The 20,370-nt window shown below is 42.3% G+C and overlaps 1 protein-coding gene across 2 annotated transcripts in view; it reads right to left on the reverse strand.

Moving 5' to 3' along the window:
- The window catches only part of KHDRBS3 (KH RNA binding domain containing, signal transduction associated 3), a 157,449-nt gene that overhangs the window by 47,424 nt on the left and 89,655 nt on the right, over positions 1-20,370 (reverse strand). For both annotated transcript variants that reach the window (XM_061123140.1, XM_061123139.1), the window contains exons 5-6: positions 17,730-17,869; positions 4,379-4,574 (exon numbers count right to left, since the gene is read on the reverse strand). In XM_061123140.1, coding sequence (XP_060979123.1) covers positions 4,379-4,574; positions 17,730-17,869 — 336 coding nt within the window. The remainder of the gene's footprint in view (positions 1-4,378; positions 4,575-17,729; positions 17,870-20,370) is intronic.

Consider the following 20,370-nt stretch of genomic DNA (forward strand, 5'->3'; position numbering starts at 1 on the left):
CAGTCGAATTTCAATAGACACATTTCGACAAGAAAACACTTTTACATTATCAGGCTTTCTTGCTTGGACTAAGAGGAAACACTTTCATAATATGCATACTATTATGCCCACTTTTATAATGGGTAACTAATAAAAATAATTTTAACATATATCATAAATTGAGTTTTTCTTGGGCCTAAAACTGCACTGGAATACCTTCATTTTAGTACACATAATCTGAAGAACACTGAGTATTCTAAGGACTGAAATATATAGTTTCTCAAAAAAAGCACCAGTTGTGGCAGGATTAAAAGAACAGGGTTTCATCTCTTTTTTGTTTAAATAGGCAACTGATAGGACTTCCTTGCATCTTTTATTCTGGAAATAATGGCCTCAGATACTAAATGTTAAATGAAAATTAAAATAAATAAATCAAATGGGTCAGATATAACCAGCAAGTTCTATACAGAAAGAACATTTGTTACCACAAATGTATTTCAAGGAAATCATTAAAAATTACATTTTTGAGTTCTAAAGGAATGACAAGCCTTTTTTAGAGATACAGACGCCCAGAAATTCCTAAAGTGAAAATGCTGGTTCAATTTTTTGCCAATACATATAATAATGCCTTATTTTTTTTTTTTAAGTCCTAACCCCATCCCATTCGTCTTACTGGTCTTCAGTTTCCCTTTCCCTACTGAAAGCAGCTGATAACCAGAGAATGAGTAAACTGAAGGGGCCACAGAGGTGACCTGATCTCCCTCACTGCACCTCCACGGGGAGCAGTGTGCGGGGCCTGTGGCACTTTCCTGAAAGATGAGGGGACCTGACTCTGCCAGCTCGTAGAGCCTGGTCTCAATCCAGCACCGGCTGCTCAAGACAGAACACAGGCCCTGAATCGTGGATCCCCGCCTGCGCCCTCTCTCCACCCTGTGATGTGGGAAAAGACACAACTCTCCACACCTTAACAACAGGACCACAATACCTCTGAGTGGCTGTGAGAACAAGATGGCACAACATGCAAGATGGTACCTCATGGAGAGCAGTTTCTCATTAAATGTTACATCCTTCTTGAAAGTTCATTCTTACGCTCAGATCAGATTTATAATACGTGATTCTGTGATTTTCAGGAGTTACACAGAATCAGCCTTCCACCTCTGTAATCTGCAACTGCCCTCCTAACCCTAGAAGACGAGAATGATGAAGGGACGATCTTTTTTCAAATGCCAGCTATCATACTCTTCCCATGGGATGATTACAGCAATTGGCTTGGAAAAGATCAATGGCAACTTTCATTGGGAAAACTTACCAGGTCTCTGTGCAGGGCTGTCTAGTCCAGTAAACATTCACTGAGAGCTTACAATGTGCCAGTGAGACTACGAACTGACTAAGATACATGATGCTTTTCCTGGAAAGTCTACTATCTTCTGAGAAACAGACATATACTAAGTGAAGACTGCATAACACTGCTAACAAATTAGATATAAACTGCTAAGAGATGAAAATCAACAAAGAGTTTGGGGTGGGTCCCCCACAGGTGGCAATTAAAAAAATTCAGTCTTGAGAATGTTGATTCTTTCTGCAAATATTTATTAAGGACTAACTATGTGCTGGCCATCATACTAGGTGCTGAGAATATAAATGATATTCTGATGCTGAAGCTGAAACTCCAATACTTTGGCTACCTAATGCAAAGAACTGACTCACTGGAAAAGACCCTGATGCTGGGAAAGATTGAAGGCGGGAGGAGAAGGGGATGACAGAGGATGAGATGGCTGGATGGCATCACTGACTCTATGGACATGAGTTTGAGCAGGCTCTGGCAGACAGTGAAGGACAGGGAAGCCTGGTGTGCTACAGTCCATGGGGGAGCAAAGTGACTCAGTCACAACTGAGTGACTGAACTGAACTGAGAATACAAAGGTGTGAACAGGGTGTGTGTGTTGCGGGGGGGATCCCTACTCTCATGGGATTTAGAGTCTAATTTATGATTATTCCATCAATGGAGTAATTACTTTAGTATACTCTAAGGAGACCACTTTCAAGTTTCCCACTTGTCACAAGAATGAATACCCACTTGGGAGGTTACAGAATCCAGCTTTTTCTAAGTTGGATATTCTGCAGTATACCCACCTGATCGAAAATCCTAGAAATAAGCAAGCAAACAAACAAAAAAGAATACTTTTTCCCCTTCCCATGCTGCAAAGCTAAGCAGCCAGTGTAAGTAACCTTTAGAATCTCAAAAGGTTAAGACCAATGGCCAATTATATCCAGGACCACCAGCGTGGCCATCTGCTCTCTAAAGGCCACTCTGTGGTCAGGCAGCATAAGGAAGGCCCTGGGTGGGAAATGCAGCCTCAGGAATTACACTGAATGTCTGGGGAAAGCCAGGCGTGAGTGTGGGCTCACCCAGTGAAGGCTCCGTCCTCCTTCAGAGCCTCCACCCTCATCTGCTCCTGAAAGGACATGTGGGTTCCTCTGGGGAGGCCACTATCCCCTCCCTGTTGCAGTGGATAGGAACAGGGGTTATTAACAGAATATTTTGCAAGTCAATTGTTTCAGTGCTTTTCCCGTCATTTATCAACAAATAGCAGAATTAAGCTTAGAAAACCAAGTGCCTTGAATTTCTTTCCCTTTTGCTCCCCTGAACTTTAATCTTTCAAGAAATTTCTACTTGTATTCATCTAACTTCACTCAAGACTCACTAGAGTAAACACTGAGACACACACACGTGCGTCTGGTTCACACTGTAGGAATTCGATCCATCTCGTTGAGTAGAAAGATGAATTAATGTATGGAAAGAAGGCACTAGGTCTTTCTGAAACAGGCAGATTGTGAAGCCAACAAAGCTAAGTCCCCTCCCGACTCATCCCATGTTACGGCACAGTGGGGTCAGGATCCACTCAACGGCCTGATGATGATGATGAAGACGCCATCCAGCACGTCTACAGCAGCCAAGCCTACGAGGACTCCAGGGACGCTGAGGTGGAAAAGAGCAGACACCAGGCTACCTCAAAGGAATTTTACAACATTTGCTTCCCTTCACAACAGTCTCTGCCACCCTCACAAGACTCAGCCCTTGTGGATGAGTGTGAGGCCCAACTGCCAGTTTGGTAAGAAGACTAGCAAACAGGACCACACCCAACTGTAAGGAACACAGAGATGAGACAGAGGCCCGTCCTTCCCCAACTGAATGGCCAAGTGGTGAAACTGTCCACAATGAATTTATGTTTAAAGTATACTTCACTGAGCTCCCAGTGTGCCATCTCTGCTGAGTATGAGGGGGCACAGCTCTCGGCCCTAACCCTCAGCACCCAGTCCAGCGGGCGGCTGTGGGGACACCCAGCAGGTAGGTGCCAGTAACAGCTGACCCGAATCTGCAAGGACAGACAGGAAACACTCCGAGGATGGAGAGGAGCTCTCAAGGCAAAGACTGCTGCGTGAGCAGAGCTCTGGAAGCCTAAGGGGACTCAGTACACTTAAGGAACTGCCAGAAGTTCAGGATGACCAGGACAAGGGCTCAGGTCTTTCCAGTGGCTGCAGATGACACGGAAGACGTTGTCTGTGGCCCAGGGATTATGTCAGACTTCCAGAAACTGTGCAAAGAGGTGCTGAGCTCCAAGCAGGAGACCTCAATTAAGGGAAACGTGGAAATCTAGTGCTTTGGGAACTGGAGGACTGGCACTGCTTCCCTTTCTTTGACAACAGTTGATATAATCTTCCTTTAATATTAATACTTTCAATGACTAATATGACACATCTATCCAGTACTTATTTTCCTCCTTTATGTTAAAATAGAAAGTCATAGAAAGAATCCCAGGGGTTCTGTATTCTTGTTAAAGAAACCAACGCTCCCACTCCCCGCTGCCCATTTTCCATGGATGTATTTTCTTTCTCTTATGTTAAGTAAGTCTGTGGACCGTACCAAAGAATTACTGAATGATAAATGGAAAAACTGATTTGCATTAATTAAAAAAACTAGAAACTTTTATTTTCTTCACTGAAAAAGAATTTCCACTAAGAATCCATATTCAGCAGCAGAGTCTAAGAGGAAACACTTAAGGGTAAAAACGACTTGTTATATGCAGGCAATTATTTTTTAAAGGACTGAATCACTCAGAGGCAACCTGTAGTGGATGAACGCTGTGTCACAAGCCTGTGTGACAGCCTGCCAGCACGTCTCCTTGGTCCTAGGCTTGAGCCTCCCCACCACCCAAATTCACCTTCATAGTTATTTGACAAAGAAGGTTATTTCTTTCACATTTTCTGTGTCTCTGATACCAAGTACTTATTTAGTACTCAGTAAATGCTAAAGAGCTCAATTTGAGCAGGGTGAGGGATACTGGTCACCACGCCTGACACTGTCTGCATCACAGGCCATCAAAGCACCTTCACTTACATAGTCTCCATAGGTCTCCTGCGTCGGGGGCGGCGGTGGAGGTCTGTACCCAGTTGGGGGCACTCCTCGTGCTCTGGGAGTGAGTAGTCCTCTTCCGCGACTCACTGGCCCTCGGGTGGAGAGGACGCCCCTGGAAGCTGGCGTCCCCCGTGGTACCCCGACTCCCACCGGCCGGGCTGAGACTCCTCCCCTGCCCCTATAAGCAAGAAAGTCACATTAAGAATTTGCATGGTGTTCTCCAGTATTCCAGTATTCACATGCACTAACACCTCATGAAAATCAATGTTCCATAAATCTGTAAAAAGAAATAAGGACACTATATGCAAAGAAAAAACTAAAGCAAGTCAGGAACAGATTATCTACCTAAAGAAAGGAACTTCAATCATTCAAGCACCTAGTCCAGTGATAATAAACATGGTAACGTCAAAGAAGCCCCAGCATTGGTTCCTGTTCGGGACCCAGAACAGGAAGCTGACATCCGGGAAGGCTGCATCCCCTAGGGCCATCACGCCCCACCAGTCTCAGCCCGTCCTCACTCCAACACTGCGACCCGGGCCTTACTGGCCCGACTGTGGACAAGAAAACAGAGCCCCGCAGGGATCTTACGGCTGGCTGAGAACACACAGACGGCAAACCCAGGACCAAAATACACACCAGATTCCAGGAGAGAGGGAACAGAATGGACTTTCTCAAATAACATATCTACTACACAGGATGGAAAGCACAGTTCTCAAGTGAAAGAAACATATATTTTCTGAAGTAGAATGCAACACAGTCATGTATTTCTAACATAAAATATGAGACTTCAAGTCAAGAGAAGAAGGAAGGAGGCAGCTAAAACCTGAGCAAGCGTGCAAGTCCTATGAAGAAATGAGGACAGACATTTAGCTCTACTGGAAAATACAGGCCCAGCCAGGCCTACCTCCTGTGGACAACGTCCTGCAAACAGAGCAGCTGATGTGGCTGCCTGTACACCAGTTCTCTCCTTCTTCTTTAGTTTGACTAGAATAGTGAATACACAGCTGAAAATGCAAATTTCACAAAAAAACAGAGAAAATTAACGAAACCAAAAGCCAACTCTTTGAAAGGATCAATAAAATTAATAAACCTCTAGACAGGCTAAACAAGGAAAAACAATATCAGAAATGAAAGAGGGGGGTCACACTACTGATCTCAAGGACATTAAAGATAAAAACAGAAAGATTATGAACAACTCTAGGCCCACATATTTGTTAATTTAGATGAACTGGACTAATTCCTCGAAATACACAAATGACCAAATCTCACAAGCAGAGAATTAAATAATCTTATGTTTATTAAAGAAATTTAAGTGATAATAATCTTTCAAAAAAGAAAGCATCAGATCCAGAGGATTCACTGGCAAAACCTATCAAATACTGAGAAGAAATTATATCAGTCTTCCACATTCTCTACCAGGAAGTAAAATCAGAGGGAACCTCTCCCAACACGTTCCCCGCAGCTGGTCCTTGGAAATGCCTCCTGAAAATTACTTCTGCATTACAGGCTGGGCCTGGCCTGAGCCACCAGGGGTTACAAAAGTGACCGGCCCCAACCTGGCCTTGAGCCCTCATGGGGACCTATCACAGGAGGTGTCTCCCAAGATTTTTTTCCTAAGTCCACCTGTGGGAGCCACGATTGGCCAAGGTGTTGGGGGAGACAGAGAGGCTGAGAAGGGTGACAGGGCTGGGCTAGGTGGTCTCTGACCTCCCGAGGAAGAGATATGTGGTCCAAGGAGAAACAAAAGACATTAAAGATATTATAAAATGGAAATAAAAATTTATAAATCAGTATCTCCCATGAACAAAGATGCAAAAATCCTCAAAAATAGAAGCAAATTGAATTTAATAATATATTAAACACATCACAACCAAGTAAGACTTATTCCAAGTATGCAAGCCTACTTCAACTGGTAGCTCAGCTGGTAAAGAATCTGCCTGCAACACAGGAGACCTGGGTTCGATCCCTGGGATATGAAGATCCCCTGGAGAAGGGAATACCCAATTCAGTATTCTGGCCTGGAGAATTCCATGGACTATATAGTCCATGGGGTCGCAAAAAGCTGGACACAACTGAGCGACTTTCACTTGAAGGTTGCTTCAACATTAATGAGAATCAATGTGATCCATCCATCACACCAAGAAGGCTTAAGAAGAAAAATCTTAAGATCAAATCTTAAGATCAAGCAGCATTCAATGAAATACAAGGTCATTCATGATTAAAAAAAATCTCAGCAAATGGATATATATTCACTCCGGTTAAAAAAAGAACATCTATAAAAAACCTACAACTAATAACACATCAAATGGTGAGAGATTGAATGCTTCCCCTTAAGATTAGGAAGAAGGCATGGATGTCCAGCCTCACCATTCCTATTGTATTAGAAGTCCTACCTAACTCAATGAGGCACAAAAAGGAAATAAAACTTTCAAGATTGTGGAGGAAGAAACAAAACTTTGTTTGCAGGTGACATCATTTCTCTGTAAAAGTTTCCAAAGAACCACCCAGATCAAGATAAAAAAAAGCAACTATACAAGCAAACAGTAAACCAGAACTAATAAGCACATGAAACACAGTCTTGGAATACAAAGTTCGTAAGTCAACTGCTTTCCTATAAACTGCAATGAATAACTGAAATTTTGGTAAGTGGCTAACAGTGATAAGCCATGCAAATAGTATGTTTCCATTATATGACATAATAAAAAATATCTATTTACCCTATGGTTTTTGTTCCCCAAACTAATAAGCCTGGGCTAATCTGAAAAATATTAGACAAATCCCAAACAAGGAACATTTTACAAAGAACCTGATTGGTACTCCTCAAAACTGTCAAAATCATGAAAAAAAAAAAATGACTTTCACCTTTAGGGAACCTGTGTTATCCATCCATTTGTTAAGTATTGTAAATTAGATATATATACATATTAAATACTAGGCCATAAAAATTGGTGCAGTAAAATTGGTGGTCAAGGATGAGGACGCTGGATTCAGATCTGAATGCAATTCCTGACTGTGGTTATTTAACCTGCCCTCCAGTTAACATTCAAACGCATCAAGGGTCTGAACTTCCCGGGACAATTTCCTCAACCGTGAGAGCTCTTTTCCTGGTGTTATGGGGAAGGAAAAATAGCACAGGGCACACACAGTATTCAGCACATTTCCTGCTCAAAACCACTTAAACAAATTTCAGTCTCTCTGAACTGTATTGATAGAAATCATATCTTTAGTTTTACTCATCTTTTTATCTCCATTATGTATCTAAAAAATCTTCGGTGTAATTAGAGAATAGTTTCTACTTCTGGTACATCTGACGCATCTGTGCTATGTCAGTCACTCTGTGTATAATCAAACTAATTAAGGCTCCTGCTTCTTTATCTCATATCCCACCCCTGTCATCCAAGGCACTATTCAATCACAAAATATTCAATACTTTGACTGTATAAATTCATGTCTTTTAAGTTGAAAACATAAATTTGTATTTAAGAACCTCACAATTCTCTCCCATGAGCACTGACACTGTTAGGTTATGTGCCCACTGGGTATAGGAATCACACTAAAGAACCTGTGATAGAGTTTCAGACGAGTCATTTGATGCGTGTAGCTCGGGACCCTTATCTACAAAAGACACTTTGAAGATTCGTCTCTAAGAGTCTGAAACCCACAGGAAGGGTGTGAAGCAGCACGGCCTTAGTGCTGTACGAGGCGCTTGGTGAGGGAAGTCATGACAGAGGCACGGCCAGCACGCACGTCCCGCTGCACCGCCATGCGCGCTCACCCAGTGCTGCAGATCAAGCTCAGGGCAGAGCTAACGGCAGGATTGATGACATGGGGTGAGAGCACAAAACACGTCTGTGAGATGAGATTTATAATGATAATCAATGGGAACTCATTTATTTTTTACTTGAAAAGTTGCTTCAAATTGATAGGACTGGGTGCTGGCACTGCTCAGAACAGGGATAATGGAAAAGCAGAAACCTAACCTATCTGAGTACACAGTTTCATAAGCTGGTGAATGTGTGTGATTGTAATGGTTCTGTGTGTTTGCATTTTTCAGCACAGTGATGATTTCTGGTTTTACAAGTCAGATATGAAAATAATTGAAATAAGTTTTTTTTCCATGGGAACCATGCTTTGAATGAATACAAAAAGTTATTGATCCATTAGGAACTAATTATTTAGTTTATATGTTAGTAAGAGGTTTTAGGATATGATGAAAAAGCCCATGCTTTGGGTTCCAACACACATAGCCTCAATACTCAGATCTAGTCCTGAGTTCACTGGGTTGCTGAGCCTGGGCTTTCCATCCACAGAACCAGTAAACAAGATCCAGCTCTCGTGGAATAGTTGTGAGCGTTACAACTATATCAAGTGCCCAAGCAAAAACAGGCACTCAGTAAGTGGTGATCACCTGTGGACTCTGTCCTCAATACTGTCCTTCTGGTTGCTGACTGAAGAGTGAGGGGAGAGAGACAGCAGAAGGTACAACTTGCATTAGGTCTCATCTTACACGTTCGGCAGCAGCACGTTTATGTACCTTCTATACATGTAGCAGCAGTAATGCGGTGTGGTAGAATAAGGGTATAAATGTATATCACAGTGTTTGGCTTTTGTCTATATATTTTATGAGAAGCAAAAGTACAGAACAAAACAATGAATTTGGTGAATTAGCTCAAGCCAGCTCCAGCATTATTAGCTGGGTAAGGCCTGGGCCTCAGGAAGAGAAGGGCCTACAGCTGATCATAGCAGGGGCCTGTGGATCTAGTCAAGGTCTAGCCGGTGTCACAGTGAGAAAAGCCCTCGCTGAGATCCATCTGGGGATCAGCCTTGACACAGTAACGACCTGAGGGGTGCTTTACTTTCCCACAGAATACCTGACACGTGTGACAGCATTTCTTCATCTCTGATGGTGTGTGCTTCTAAGAGTCAAGTGTAATCATCGAGATTTTTTTTTCTTGCCAGAGGTTGAGAAGGGAATGAGAGGCGAGACAGAAGGTAAAAGTAACTGTAGCCTGAGGTCTCAGTCCCTCAGACTAAACATAAGAAACCGCCAGGGCGAGGGAGGCTGAGGCTGTGAAGAGAGGACTGGGACAGCTTTCACCGGAGCACCTCTGCAGATCCTGACGCACGGGGCTGGCCCGCTTCCCCTCTCACACTGTGCTGCGCGCCCACAGCCCACGGGCCTGGTCTCAGGGCAGCGTCAACATCAGGAGCTCTAGGCTGGGACCGAGACTGCATGTCCAGCAAGCTCTCAAGTGCTGCTGTGTGTGGCTTGGATCCAGAGGTTACAGACCTGTTACGAAACCTGCTGGCTATCTCTCTTCTTTCCCCTGTGATTCATCTGATAGGGACAGAGTGAAGGGACAAAACAAGGAATTAAACAGTTAATCCCACCAGGTGATTGTAAGAATCCATAAAAAAAAATACGGGAGACTCCTGTCAGTTAACGATTTCCCAAGAAAGCAGGTTTGCTTAAGCACAAAACCAAGCAGGCTTGCTGAGCAACAAAACCATGCAACAAAAACATGAGACATGTCCCCAGATTATGAAAGAGTGGTGGCATGAGCCCCACATCCTGCCTGTGAGTTCAGTAAATTAGTGATCCTTAGGACATGCTCTTTGCACACATAAACAATAATCTGTGGACCCAGCTTGACCATATAGGGACAAGAAAACTCTCCTGCTCAACCGATGATGGAGGAGAAACTGTAAGAAGTATCTGTGCTACAGGACTTCAATTTTTTAGTGAGGGGTCATTCTGAGTAATCAGGAAAGGAATTATGCCATAGTCTAAGCTTCAATGGACAGTTAAAAACATTAAGTAGGATTTGAATTACTGTGTGCTCAATGTTCTGTTCTCATTTCACTGATGAAGAAACTAGGCTTAGTGAGGGAAGTCCGCTGAGACCACCCACTAGGAGGGGCCCGGGCGACTATGATTCTCCTGTAGCCACAGCCCAATTCCAGACATGTGGCGCCATTTTCCCTGCTTTCAAGCCCTGGCCCCTCTGTGTGGGATGACTTCCCTCTCCTGAGTGTGTCGGTGTGCACGCTCCCCATCTTCATTTCTATTTCACTTCACTCTTCCTCATACCCCTCGTCCTCTTTTCAGCCAGTCTGCCATCACTACTCGCTGCTCTGACTTTCCTCTCATGATCCCTGAACGGCTGGACAATGACTTAGTCACCATCTGTGTAACTTCACCTCCTGTCACAGAAAGAGCTCAGGAAACATGTGACATTAAATGACCTAACACCAGAAACTGACTTCATGTTCAAAGAGGAAAAAAACTGATTAAACTTTTGAAGAAGCAGGGTGCTCTGGTGCTGTGACCAGGAGAACTGTGCTCCGTTCCAGGCTGGCATTTACAAGACAGGTTCTAGCTGGAAGTTTTCTCATTGTTTGCCATTTTGTTTGCCTTCCCCAAACCTACTAAGGTGATTTTAAAAGAAACCACAGGTTTTTCTCCTGTCTCTCCTGAATCAACTCTAGTGTGGCTGTAATAACTCAGAGAGCAGGAAGGAGGAAGAGCAGGGGGTGCTGAGGACGCGGGGATAGTTCTGCGCTTACGGCAAGACAGCAGAGAAGCTCATTTCCAGGGAAAGTCCTCCAGCCTCTGCCTGCAGCGAGGAGCTCGTGTGTCCTGATCACCGCCTGGGCTTCAAGGGCATGGACAGTAGACACACAGAGTTGGAAGGAAGGAGGCAGGGGCGAGACAGTTCTGACAGGTCAGGTGGTACAAGGTCCTCAGCAGACAAATCCAGGAGGGAATTAAACAATTTATATACCATCCCAAATTAACGACTTTTTTCTCCAATTGGAAACTTATAATTTAGTATAAAAAGAAATAGATCATCATTTTTTCCTATTTCCAGCCTTTCCTTAATAATAAAAAAGGACTTTTTAATATAGATTGGTAGATTAATGTAAATCATATCATATGTTGGTGAAATATTTATGGCCCATATATTAACTACTCAGTTTTCCTGATAACATTTCTCATAACTTCCCCTACTGTGGAGAAAAGTATATCATTTTCGTCATTAAAACAATCTTCATCATCTATGATATTATTCATAATCCATTTTAAAAAGAGAATAGGTACCACGTGAAGGTTAGTTTGATGCGAAAATGAGGGTGATCACGTTCTGTCTGATTCCGTGGTTGAGAACTTACGTAGTGCCCACTAGTCAACGCGACTGTGGCTAGAATTTATCAGCAGCTGCTGAGGTGCCAGCCGTATAAAAACACGGTATCATTAATATCAGTGGGGCAGGATCTAATCTTAAGACGACAAGTGATCACCACATGCTGACAGTTCACGCAGCGTCTGGAAGCTGCAGATCTCCGCGGTGGCCCCAGGACAGTTCCACTCTTCACGGAAGCCTGCAAATGTGCTGAGGCTCCTGCACTGCGCACAAAGGCTGGCAAGTGCAGTCAGAAGCTCTAACCTGAGACTGCCAACCAGGAAGAGACGAGAGAGGGGAACGCAAGATATGTGAAGAGACCGGAGCTGAAACTTCCCCCATTTGATAGAAGGTCTTGAGTTGATAAGGTCAGCCTCATGTCCTAAGTTGAAACAAACCTACCACATGTAGCACCCAACACTGGTGAATGTGTATTTACTACCTAGAGAGACAGGCTGTATTCACTTTTTTCCCCTGCTGTCTCTGGTAACAAATGCAAGGAGAGAACACTGCCTGCTACTTGGGGTCAGGGCCAGAGGGGTCAGAGACAAGGCCAGTGGAAAAGCTAAACAGAACCAGCCGGCTGTCCTGCAGAGTGGAAGGAATGGGGCATCCTTGAGGGCTCAGATCTGTCTCACCCAGACCATCCAGGCAGCAGCAAAACAAGGGGTAGAAACCCTGTGGAGAAACACATAAAACTAAACAGAAGTTTGCCTGGAGTAGCGTCAATCCTAATTCCCCTGACACTTCTCTGCTGGGATCCTTGCAAGGACTGAAGTGACGTATCACAGTCAGCATGGGGTAGGCTGGAAAAAAAGCAACTTGCTTATCTCCTAGTAAGAAAGGAGTAAGTTTAGTCCTCTCATCGGAAACTGAATGAAAAGGTTTTATTAAAATATGTATTACTCCCTATGGCAGGATTTAATTTTAGATCATTTACATCTTTTAGCAGAAAGGTATCCTAAAGTGAGAACAGTGGGGAACATGCAAGAAGATTCCAGGAATGACCTGCTCCACTGAGACATTTCCCAGTGGTGCCATCCGTGTGACCAGTCCCAGCAGGCGACTCCATAGCGAATCAGTCACGGGGCAGACAAGAGCCACACTAGCAATACTGTAAATGTCAACACTCCATCAGAAGAGTCTAAAGAATCTGTAAGTGTACTGAATTCACTCAACATTTATTTCCTGAGTGAGTCCTATATGTCATGTATTAGAGACACAAGGTCCTTTAAGGTTTTACATTACACTAAGGAGTCACGTTATACTAAGGATCACTCACCTAGAGCCAGATATCCTGGAATGTGAAGTCAAGTGGGCCTTAGAAAGCTTCACTACTAACAAAGCTAGTGGAGGTGATGGAATTCCAGTTGAGCTATTCCAAATCCTGAAAGATGATGCTGTGAAAGTGCTGCACTCAATATGCCAGCAAATGTAGAAAACCCAGCAGTGGTCACAGGACTGGAAAAGGTCAGTTTTCATTCCAATCCCAAAGAAAGGCAATCCCAAAGAATGCTCAAACTATCGCACAATTGCACTCATCTCACACGCTAGTAAAGTAATGCTCAAAATTTTCCAAGCCAGGCTTCAGCAATACATGAACCGTGAACTTCCAGATGTTCAAGCTGGTTTTAGAAAAGGCAGAGGAACCAGATCAAATTGCCAACATCTGCTCGATCATCAAAAAAGCAAGGGAGTTGCAGAAAAACATCTATTTCCGCTTTATTGACTATGCCAAAGCCTTTGACTGTGTGGAACACAACAAACTGTGGAAAATTCTGAAAGAGATGGGCATACCAGACCATCTGACCTGCCTCTTGAGAAACCTATATGCAGTCAGGAAGCAACAGTTAGAACTGGACATGGACCAATAGACTGGTTCCAAATAGGAAAAGGAGTATGTCAAGGCTATATATTGTCAGCCTGCTTATTTAACTTATATGCAGAGTACATCATGAGAAACACTGGGCTGGAAGAAGCACAAGCTGGAATCAAGATTGCCGGGAGAAATATCAATAACCTCAGATATGCAGATGATACCACCCTTATGCCAGAAAGTGAAGAGGAACTAAAAAGCCTCTTGATGAACGTGAAAGAGGAAAGTGAAAAAGTTGGCTTAAAGCTCAACATTCAGGAAACTAAGATCATGGCATCTGATCCCATCACTTCATGGCATATAGATGGGGAAACAGTGGACACAGTGTCAGACTTTATTTTTTTGGGCTCCAAAATCACTGCAGATGGTGATTGCAGCCATGAAATTAAAAGACGCTTACGCCTTGGAAGGAAAGTTATGACCCACCTAGATAGCATATTAAAAAGCAGAAACATTACTTTGCCAACAAAGGTCCGTCTAGTCAAGGCTATGGTTTTTCCAGTGGTCATGTATGGATGTGAGAGTTGAACTATAAAGAAAGCTGAGCGCCGAAGAATTGATGCTTTTGAACTGTGGTGTTGGAGAAGACTCTTGAGAGTCCCTTGGACTGCAAGGAGATCCAACCAGTCCGTCCTAAAGGAGATCAGTCCTGGTGTTCATTGGAAGGACTGATGCTGAAGTTGAAACTCCAATACTTTGGCCACTTCATGCGAAGAATTGATTCATTGGAAAAGACCCTGATGGTGGGAGGGATTGGGGGCAGGAGGAGAAGGGGACTACAGAGGATGAGATGGCTGGATGGCGTCACCGACTCAATGGACATCGGTTTGGGTGGACTCCGGGAGTTGGTGATGGACAAGGAGGCCTGGCATGCTGCGATTCATGGGGTCGCAGAGTTGGACATGACTAAATGACTGAACTGAACTGAAGGAGTCACCAATGAAAATGTGAACAAGTCAGAAAGGTAAATTCAGTTTGATAAATGCTGCTACGTAACCGAGAAGGGTGTGTGGACTGGCTTCTGGGCTACAGGGTGGCCCTTTCAAAGAAGGAGACGGCAAAGGCTTCTTGGAAAGGTGCCCGGGTGTGCTGAGAGCAAGGTGCTGAGGGGCGGGCAGGCGACTGCAGACAGACCTTCCAAGGAGGAGGAGGTAAGGCCAGGGACATGGAGAGAGACTGGGCTGGCCCGTTTGAGGAACGGAAAAGAGACCAGTCTGGCTGGAATGCAGAATGAAAAAGGTGATCAAAGAAAAATAGATTTACGGATAATTTTAGAGCTAAAATCAAAATGACTTCCAAGGGGTTGGGTGTGGTGGAGATCCACCTCGGACCTTCCAACGGTCCCAGGACTAAAGTGTGAGGATGCAGTAAGTACATTTGTCTTTCATTTTATGACTGTTTTTAGCCATTTAGACATCATTAATTCTATAACTGTATTTCCCTCAGCTTTGGCCACTAGAAAGGTCAAAGCATAATCTGAAGACCAATTTTGCCAACCTTACAAAATAACATGCACCTTTTTGTATATTAATCAATCTCACTCTTAGGATTTTTCTAATTTTCTACCCTAATACTTTCTGTATCAATTAACTTTTATTCTGTTAGATGAATATTAACTTACAGTTAAGTTACTATATGATCTGATGAGGGAAAGTAGTAAAAATACAAATTTCTCATCATAGTTTGTATTAATTGTGCTTTAATTAAAACATAACAAAAGTGACAGAATGAAATTTCTATGGAAAAATGGCAAGGGAAGAATGGGTGGAAGAAAAAAACAAGATGCTGAATGAAAACCGAAGGGGAGGCTCAAAGAGAGGGAGAGGCAGGTTTCCGGAACCAGAGTGCCCACATTCCCCCGGGTTCCCTGCCCGCTGTCCTCATTCATGACACGGTGACGAGCAGAAGAGCACCCACCTCACAGGGCTGCTGCTGAGGCTTACCCTAGCCAAACTCTGTAATATGCTCAGGAAGCACTCGGCCAGCAGCGGGCGCACTGTGAGTGCGTGCTGAAGTAAGTTGGGGTGTGCAGACAAGTAGGATTTCAACAGGTGAGAGGCAGAGAGAGGACTGCAGACGCAGGAACAATGTGAACAAAGGTCTGGAAGTGGGGAGCACACACTTCGACCCAGTGGTGGGGCTAGGTGCCAAACACAGGAAACACGGCAATGTAATGAATAAAGACCAGTCGGGAGACAGGTCTTAAGAACAATACAGAAGGGCACTGTATGCCTCTTAGAGGAACATGAATTTAATCCTGTTTAACAAGAGTGTCTGGAAGATGCGGTGCCATGGAAGCCCTCACCTCACACGAGGGAGGAAGCAGCGTCCAGAAGTACCCTCATGAAGGTGTTCAGTCAGCACAGCCAGCCATGACTCCACACACTAAACCACGGGCTCTGACTGTGAACGGAACAGCAATCCTATCCAAGAATATCAACCACCAAGGCAACGGAAAAGCTTAAAACAGTAAGCAATGTACATGTTGTCATCAAGAATAATTTTTCATCTGGGTGGATGGAAGGGTTTCTCTAGACATTACACTCCCCGAACAGAAAGTTTCTGCCTTCCTGCCTGTTCATAAGGTAACATTTTCTACTTAACTGAAAACATGACAACCAGATTAGAAATTATCTTCAGTAAGAAGGACCGGTCTGATTTGGGGACAGAGCATCCCCTAAACCGAAGACCCTGCCCAAGCTCTGTGTTCTCCATCCAAGGGGTAAAATGGGCCTTGGCAGGTGTGACACTCCAGGTGGGCTCTAAATATAGGCACATGCTCCCCTGCATGAGGTGGGCCAATGGCGCTGAGCCAGTCAAGGGGAAGAACAAGAGAGAGCAGATATGGCCTCAAGGCAAGGACAGCCCACAGGCCCAGAAGCTGGAAGGGTCAGGAAAAGGATTCCTGCTACCACCTCCAGGGGGAGAGCTGTCAAACACCCAGGCTGTGGCCTCCTTTAGCTGACTGCAGACATCTAGTCTCCAGAGCTGTGACCAAATTCTACTGCTTAAAGCCACCAAATTGGTAGTAATTCACTGCAACAGCCACAGGAAACTAATATAGCAAATATGTAATTTTTTATGATTTCAAGTAAATTATTTAACATTAGGAGAAATGGAAATGAAAGAAATTTACCATTTACTGAACAGCTACATAAATTATTTCATTAAATCATCTGCAGCAATCCTATTATTATTAGCCTGTTTTATAGAGAAAACCTACCTGGTGCCATGCCCAGGTCTGTGCTTATTTTATACTGCAATAACACCTGTCTGTAAGTGCTCTGACAGGGTGCTGATCCGCAACACCCCCCAGGGGAACTGACTTGTTATTCCTCCAAATGCACTTGGTTATATGGAATAAGCCTATTTAAAATTACTTTATGCAAAACTACCTGAAAAAATACACATAGTCACAAGTAAAAAAAAAAAATCTGTGTGACTAAAGGGCAAAAATTCAAAAATTAAAAATAATTCTCAAATAGGTTTGAGAGTTGTATCTCAATCTACAGTTTTCTTCAACTGACTTATAATTCATTAAAACATTTTTCATGTTTAAAAGGGTCATGAATCATTAGTTTGAGACAAAAATAAAATTTCAGTGTGCCTGGACAAGATCCGGTGTATCAGATACCACAGAGCATCTACATGAAATAAAAAGAGAACAGGCATGGGGACATTTACCTGGTACCTGACACTGCTCACCACTGGAGACGTGGCACTGAACAAGCTTGATACCATCTGCACTCAAAAGGAAACACAAGCTTCTACGATGTCCACTTGTTCATCAAAGCTATCGCTTACATTTTAAAGAATTAAGGGATTAATAGCATGAGAGTGATTAAATAAACTTATCTACATCCATTAGCTAGTAAGTGGGACAGGTCATATTTAAGCCCAGGAATGTGCACGCTCAGTTGTGTCTGACTCTTCGTGACCCCACAGACTTTGGCCCACCAGGTTCCTATGTTCATGGGAATTTTCCAATGTTTCTATGTTTTCCAATTTTTCCTAGGTTCATGAGATTTTTTCCACTGGAGTGGGTTGCCATTTCCTCCATCCAGGGATCATCTCCTGCCACCAGGGAAGCCCAAGAATACTGCAGTCGAAATGAATCCTCTTAATATGATACCATATTGCCTGAAAGCATTCCCATAGGCTTTGTATCAACACACTGGTAGACCTGCTTACCTGTTAATAAAGAAAACAGGAAAACTGTTGCCATGACACCCCATTCTAACAACAACAAGGCAAGTCAATTAATCACACCTACCTAGTTATTGCTGGGGTTGGTACACCTCTTGTACGTAAGGTAGGTTTCCCTCGAACCACTGGGACATCGGCATTTTCAGAACCACCATTCAAATAAGTTAATTCCTGAAGCTGTGCCTGCCTGATTTCATCATTATAGTCCTACACAAAAGAGAAGAAAGCAAAGCATTTAGGACAAGAAATAAACAATTTTTAATAGAAAAGTGTATGAAAAAGTTAAAATACATAAAATAAGATTTGAGTCTGTTGAAATGAACAATGAATCGTTGTAAAGGGAAAAACCCAAACAGTATTTTTCCCCTAAACTAAAATTTTCTATGGTCAGTCATAACTCCTTCTCTTGGGCATACTTTCCAAGTGAATTATTTATAATAAAATTAAAATATCATGTAACTGATATATGGGCGTTATTATTTACAACTCAATCAACTTGTAGTTACTAAGCATAAATGATGTACCAACGAACAAAACCCAGGGGAGCACACATGGTTCCTGCAGCCAAGGACTCTCAGTCTGACAGGAGAAAGGAGGAAGACAAAGAGGCAACACAGCAGCTTTACTGAAACTAAGGACAGCATGCACGCACGCTCTTTGTACATATTCATTTGGATATTGTTCAAGTTGCAAAATTCGGCATTTCCAAAACTGAATACATCATCTTATTCTTGAAAACCTGCTCTTACATTATTTTCAAAATATTCAACTCAGAAACTTTGGGAGTTATCCTTGATTTCTCTCCTTTCCTTAATAATATCCCCAACTCCATTCAATAACTGTCAAGAAAGACATGCAATAAATACAAGTGCGGTCTGTTTTACAATCAAAAGAAAGTTCAGGTCTATATGATCAAAAAGGAAGGCCATCTAACTCAGCCATGGACAGTTAAGAGTAGATTCTCTATAAGAAATGTCATCTATGGATGAGTGAACCAGTTACCAGAAGAGATGCTGTAAAGTATTCTAGACAGAGGGAAAAGTATATTTTAAAATCCAGAGTAAAAGTGTGTCCAGGGAACTGAAAGAAGTGCTATATGGCTAAACCACAAGAAGTCTAGAGGGGAGGAGTGGTCTTCTAAGTGGAAAGGAAAGCAGAAACCAAATCAAGTAAAGACTTGAGTCATTTTAAAGATAACATCAAATGTCTGTCTAGAAATTATGGTACTAAAAAGTATTTAAGAAAGTGAGCTGCATATTCAGGTTTATATTTTGAAAATGCTATGAACAACTGTGTGCCCACAAGCTAGATAACTTAGATGACACGGACAAATGCCAAGAAAGACACAAACCATCAAAACTGACAGAGAAGAAACAGAAAATACGAACAGTTAGTAACAAGTAAAAACACTAAATTAGTACTAAAAAAAAAAAAAAGTCCTGCAAAAAAAAAGCCTATGTCTGCAGGGCTTCACTGGAGAATTCCACAAACAATTAAAAAAGAATTACTGTGATCCTTCACAAACTTCCAAAAACTAAAAAGAAGGAGACATCTCCTTACTGATTCTATGAAGTAAGTATTGTTGCCCTGATACCAAAACCAAAGACATTACAAGAAATCTGCAAAAGAGTGTTCTTAGGAATATAGATGCAACAGCTCTTGAAAAAGTGTTAAGAAGTCAAATCCACCAGCATGAACAATAAAAAAAGGAAATATACACAAGAACTGAGCAGAACTTATACCAGGATTGAAAGCTTGGTTTAACCCGTGTGAAAATCAATTAACATAATACCATAATAATAGAATAAAAGACAAAAATCACATAGTAATTTTAATACACCGAGAAAAAATTTGACAGACGAATCCAACATACTTTCATTATAGAAATAGCCAACAAACTAAGAAAACCCATAGCTGATACCATATTTAATGGTAAAAGACTGAAAGTGTCAGCCTAAGTCCAGGAACAAGGCAGGATATATACTTCTGCCACTTTTGATTAATGGTATTCAGATTGGAAGAGAAGAAACAAAATAATTTGTTTACAGATGGCATAATCCTATGTACAGAAAATCACAAAGAATCCATAAAAACATTATTAGAGCCAATAAAAGAGTTTAGTATAGTTGCAGGATACAAGATTAATATACAAAAATCAGTTGTATTTCTTTATACTAACAATGAGCATTTTAAGAATAAAAAAAAAAGATTCCATTTAGAATAGCATCAAAAAGAATAGCATACTTAGAAGTAAATTAACAAAATAAACATAAGATCTATACACTGAAAAGTACAAAGTAACATTGGAATATATTTTAAAAACTCTAAGTAAAAGGAAGGATATCCCATGTTCATGGATAGGAGGACCTAACATTGTTTTTATGACAATAACTCCCCCTATACACACATAAATGATCTACAGAATCAAGGAAATCCCTATTAAAATTCCAGCTGGCCTCTTGCAGCAATAGACAAGTTGATCCTAAAATTTACATGGAAATCCAAACAATCTAGGCTAGCCAGAACTATCTAAAGGAAGAACAAAGTTGGAGGACTGTATGCTCCAATTTCAAAAATTACAGTAAAGCTATAGTACTCGAGACAGTATGATACTGACTTAAATAATACATAAAGATCAATGAAATAAAAATGAGAGCAAAGATATCAAATACAGTCAATTGATTCTCCAACAGTCTCCAACAAATGGT

Source organism: Dama dama, chromosome 21 (assembly GCF_033118175.1).
Source record: "Dama dama isolate Ldn47 chromosome 21, ASM3311817v1, whole genome shotgun sequence".
Classification (NCBI taxonomy): Eukaryota; Metazoa; Chordata; class Mammalia; order Artiodactyla; family Cervidae; genus Dama; species Dama dama.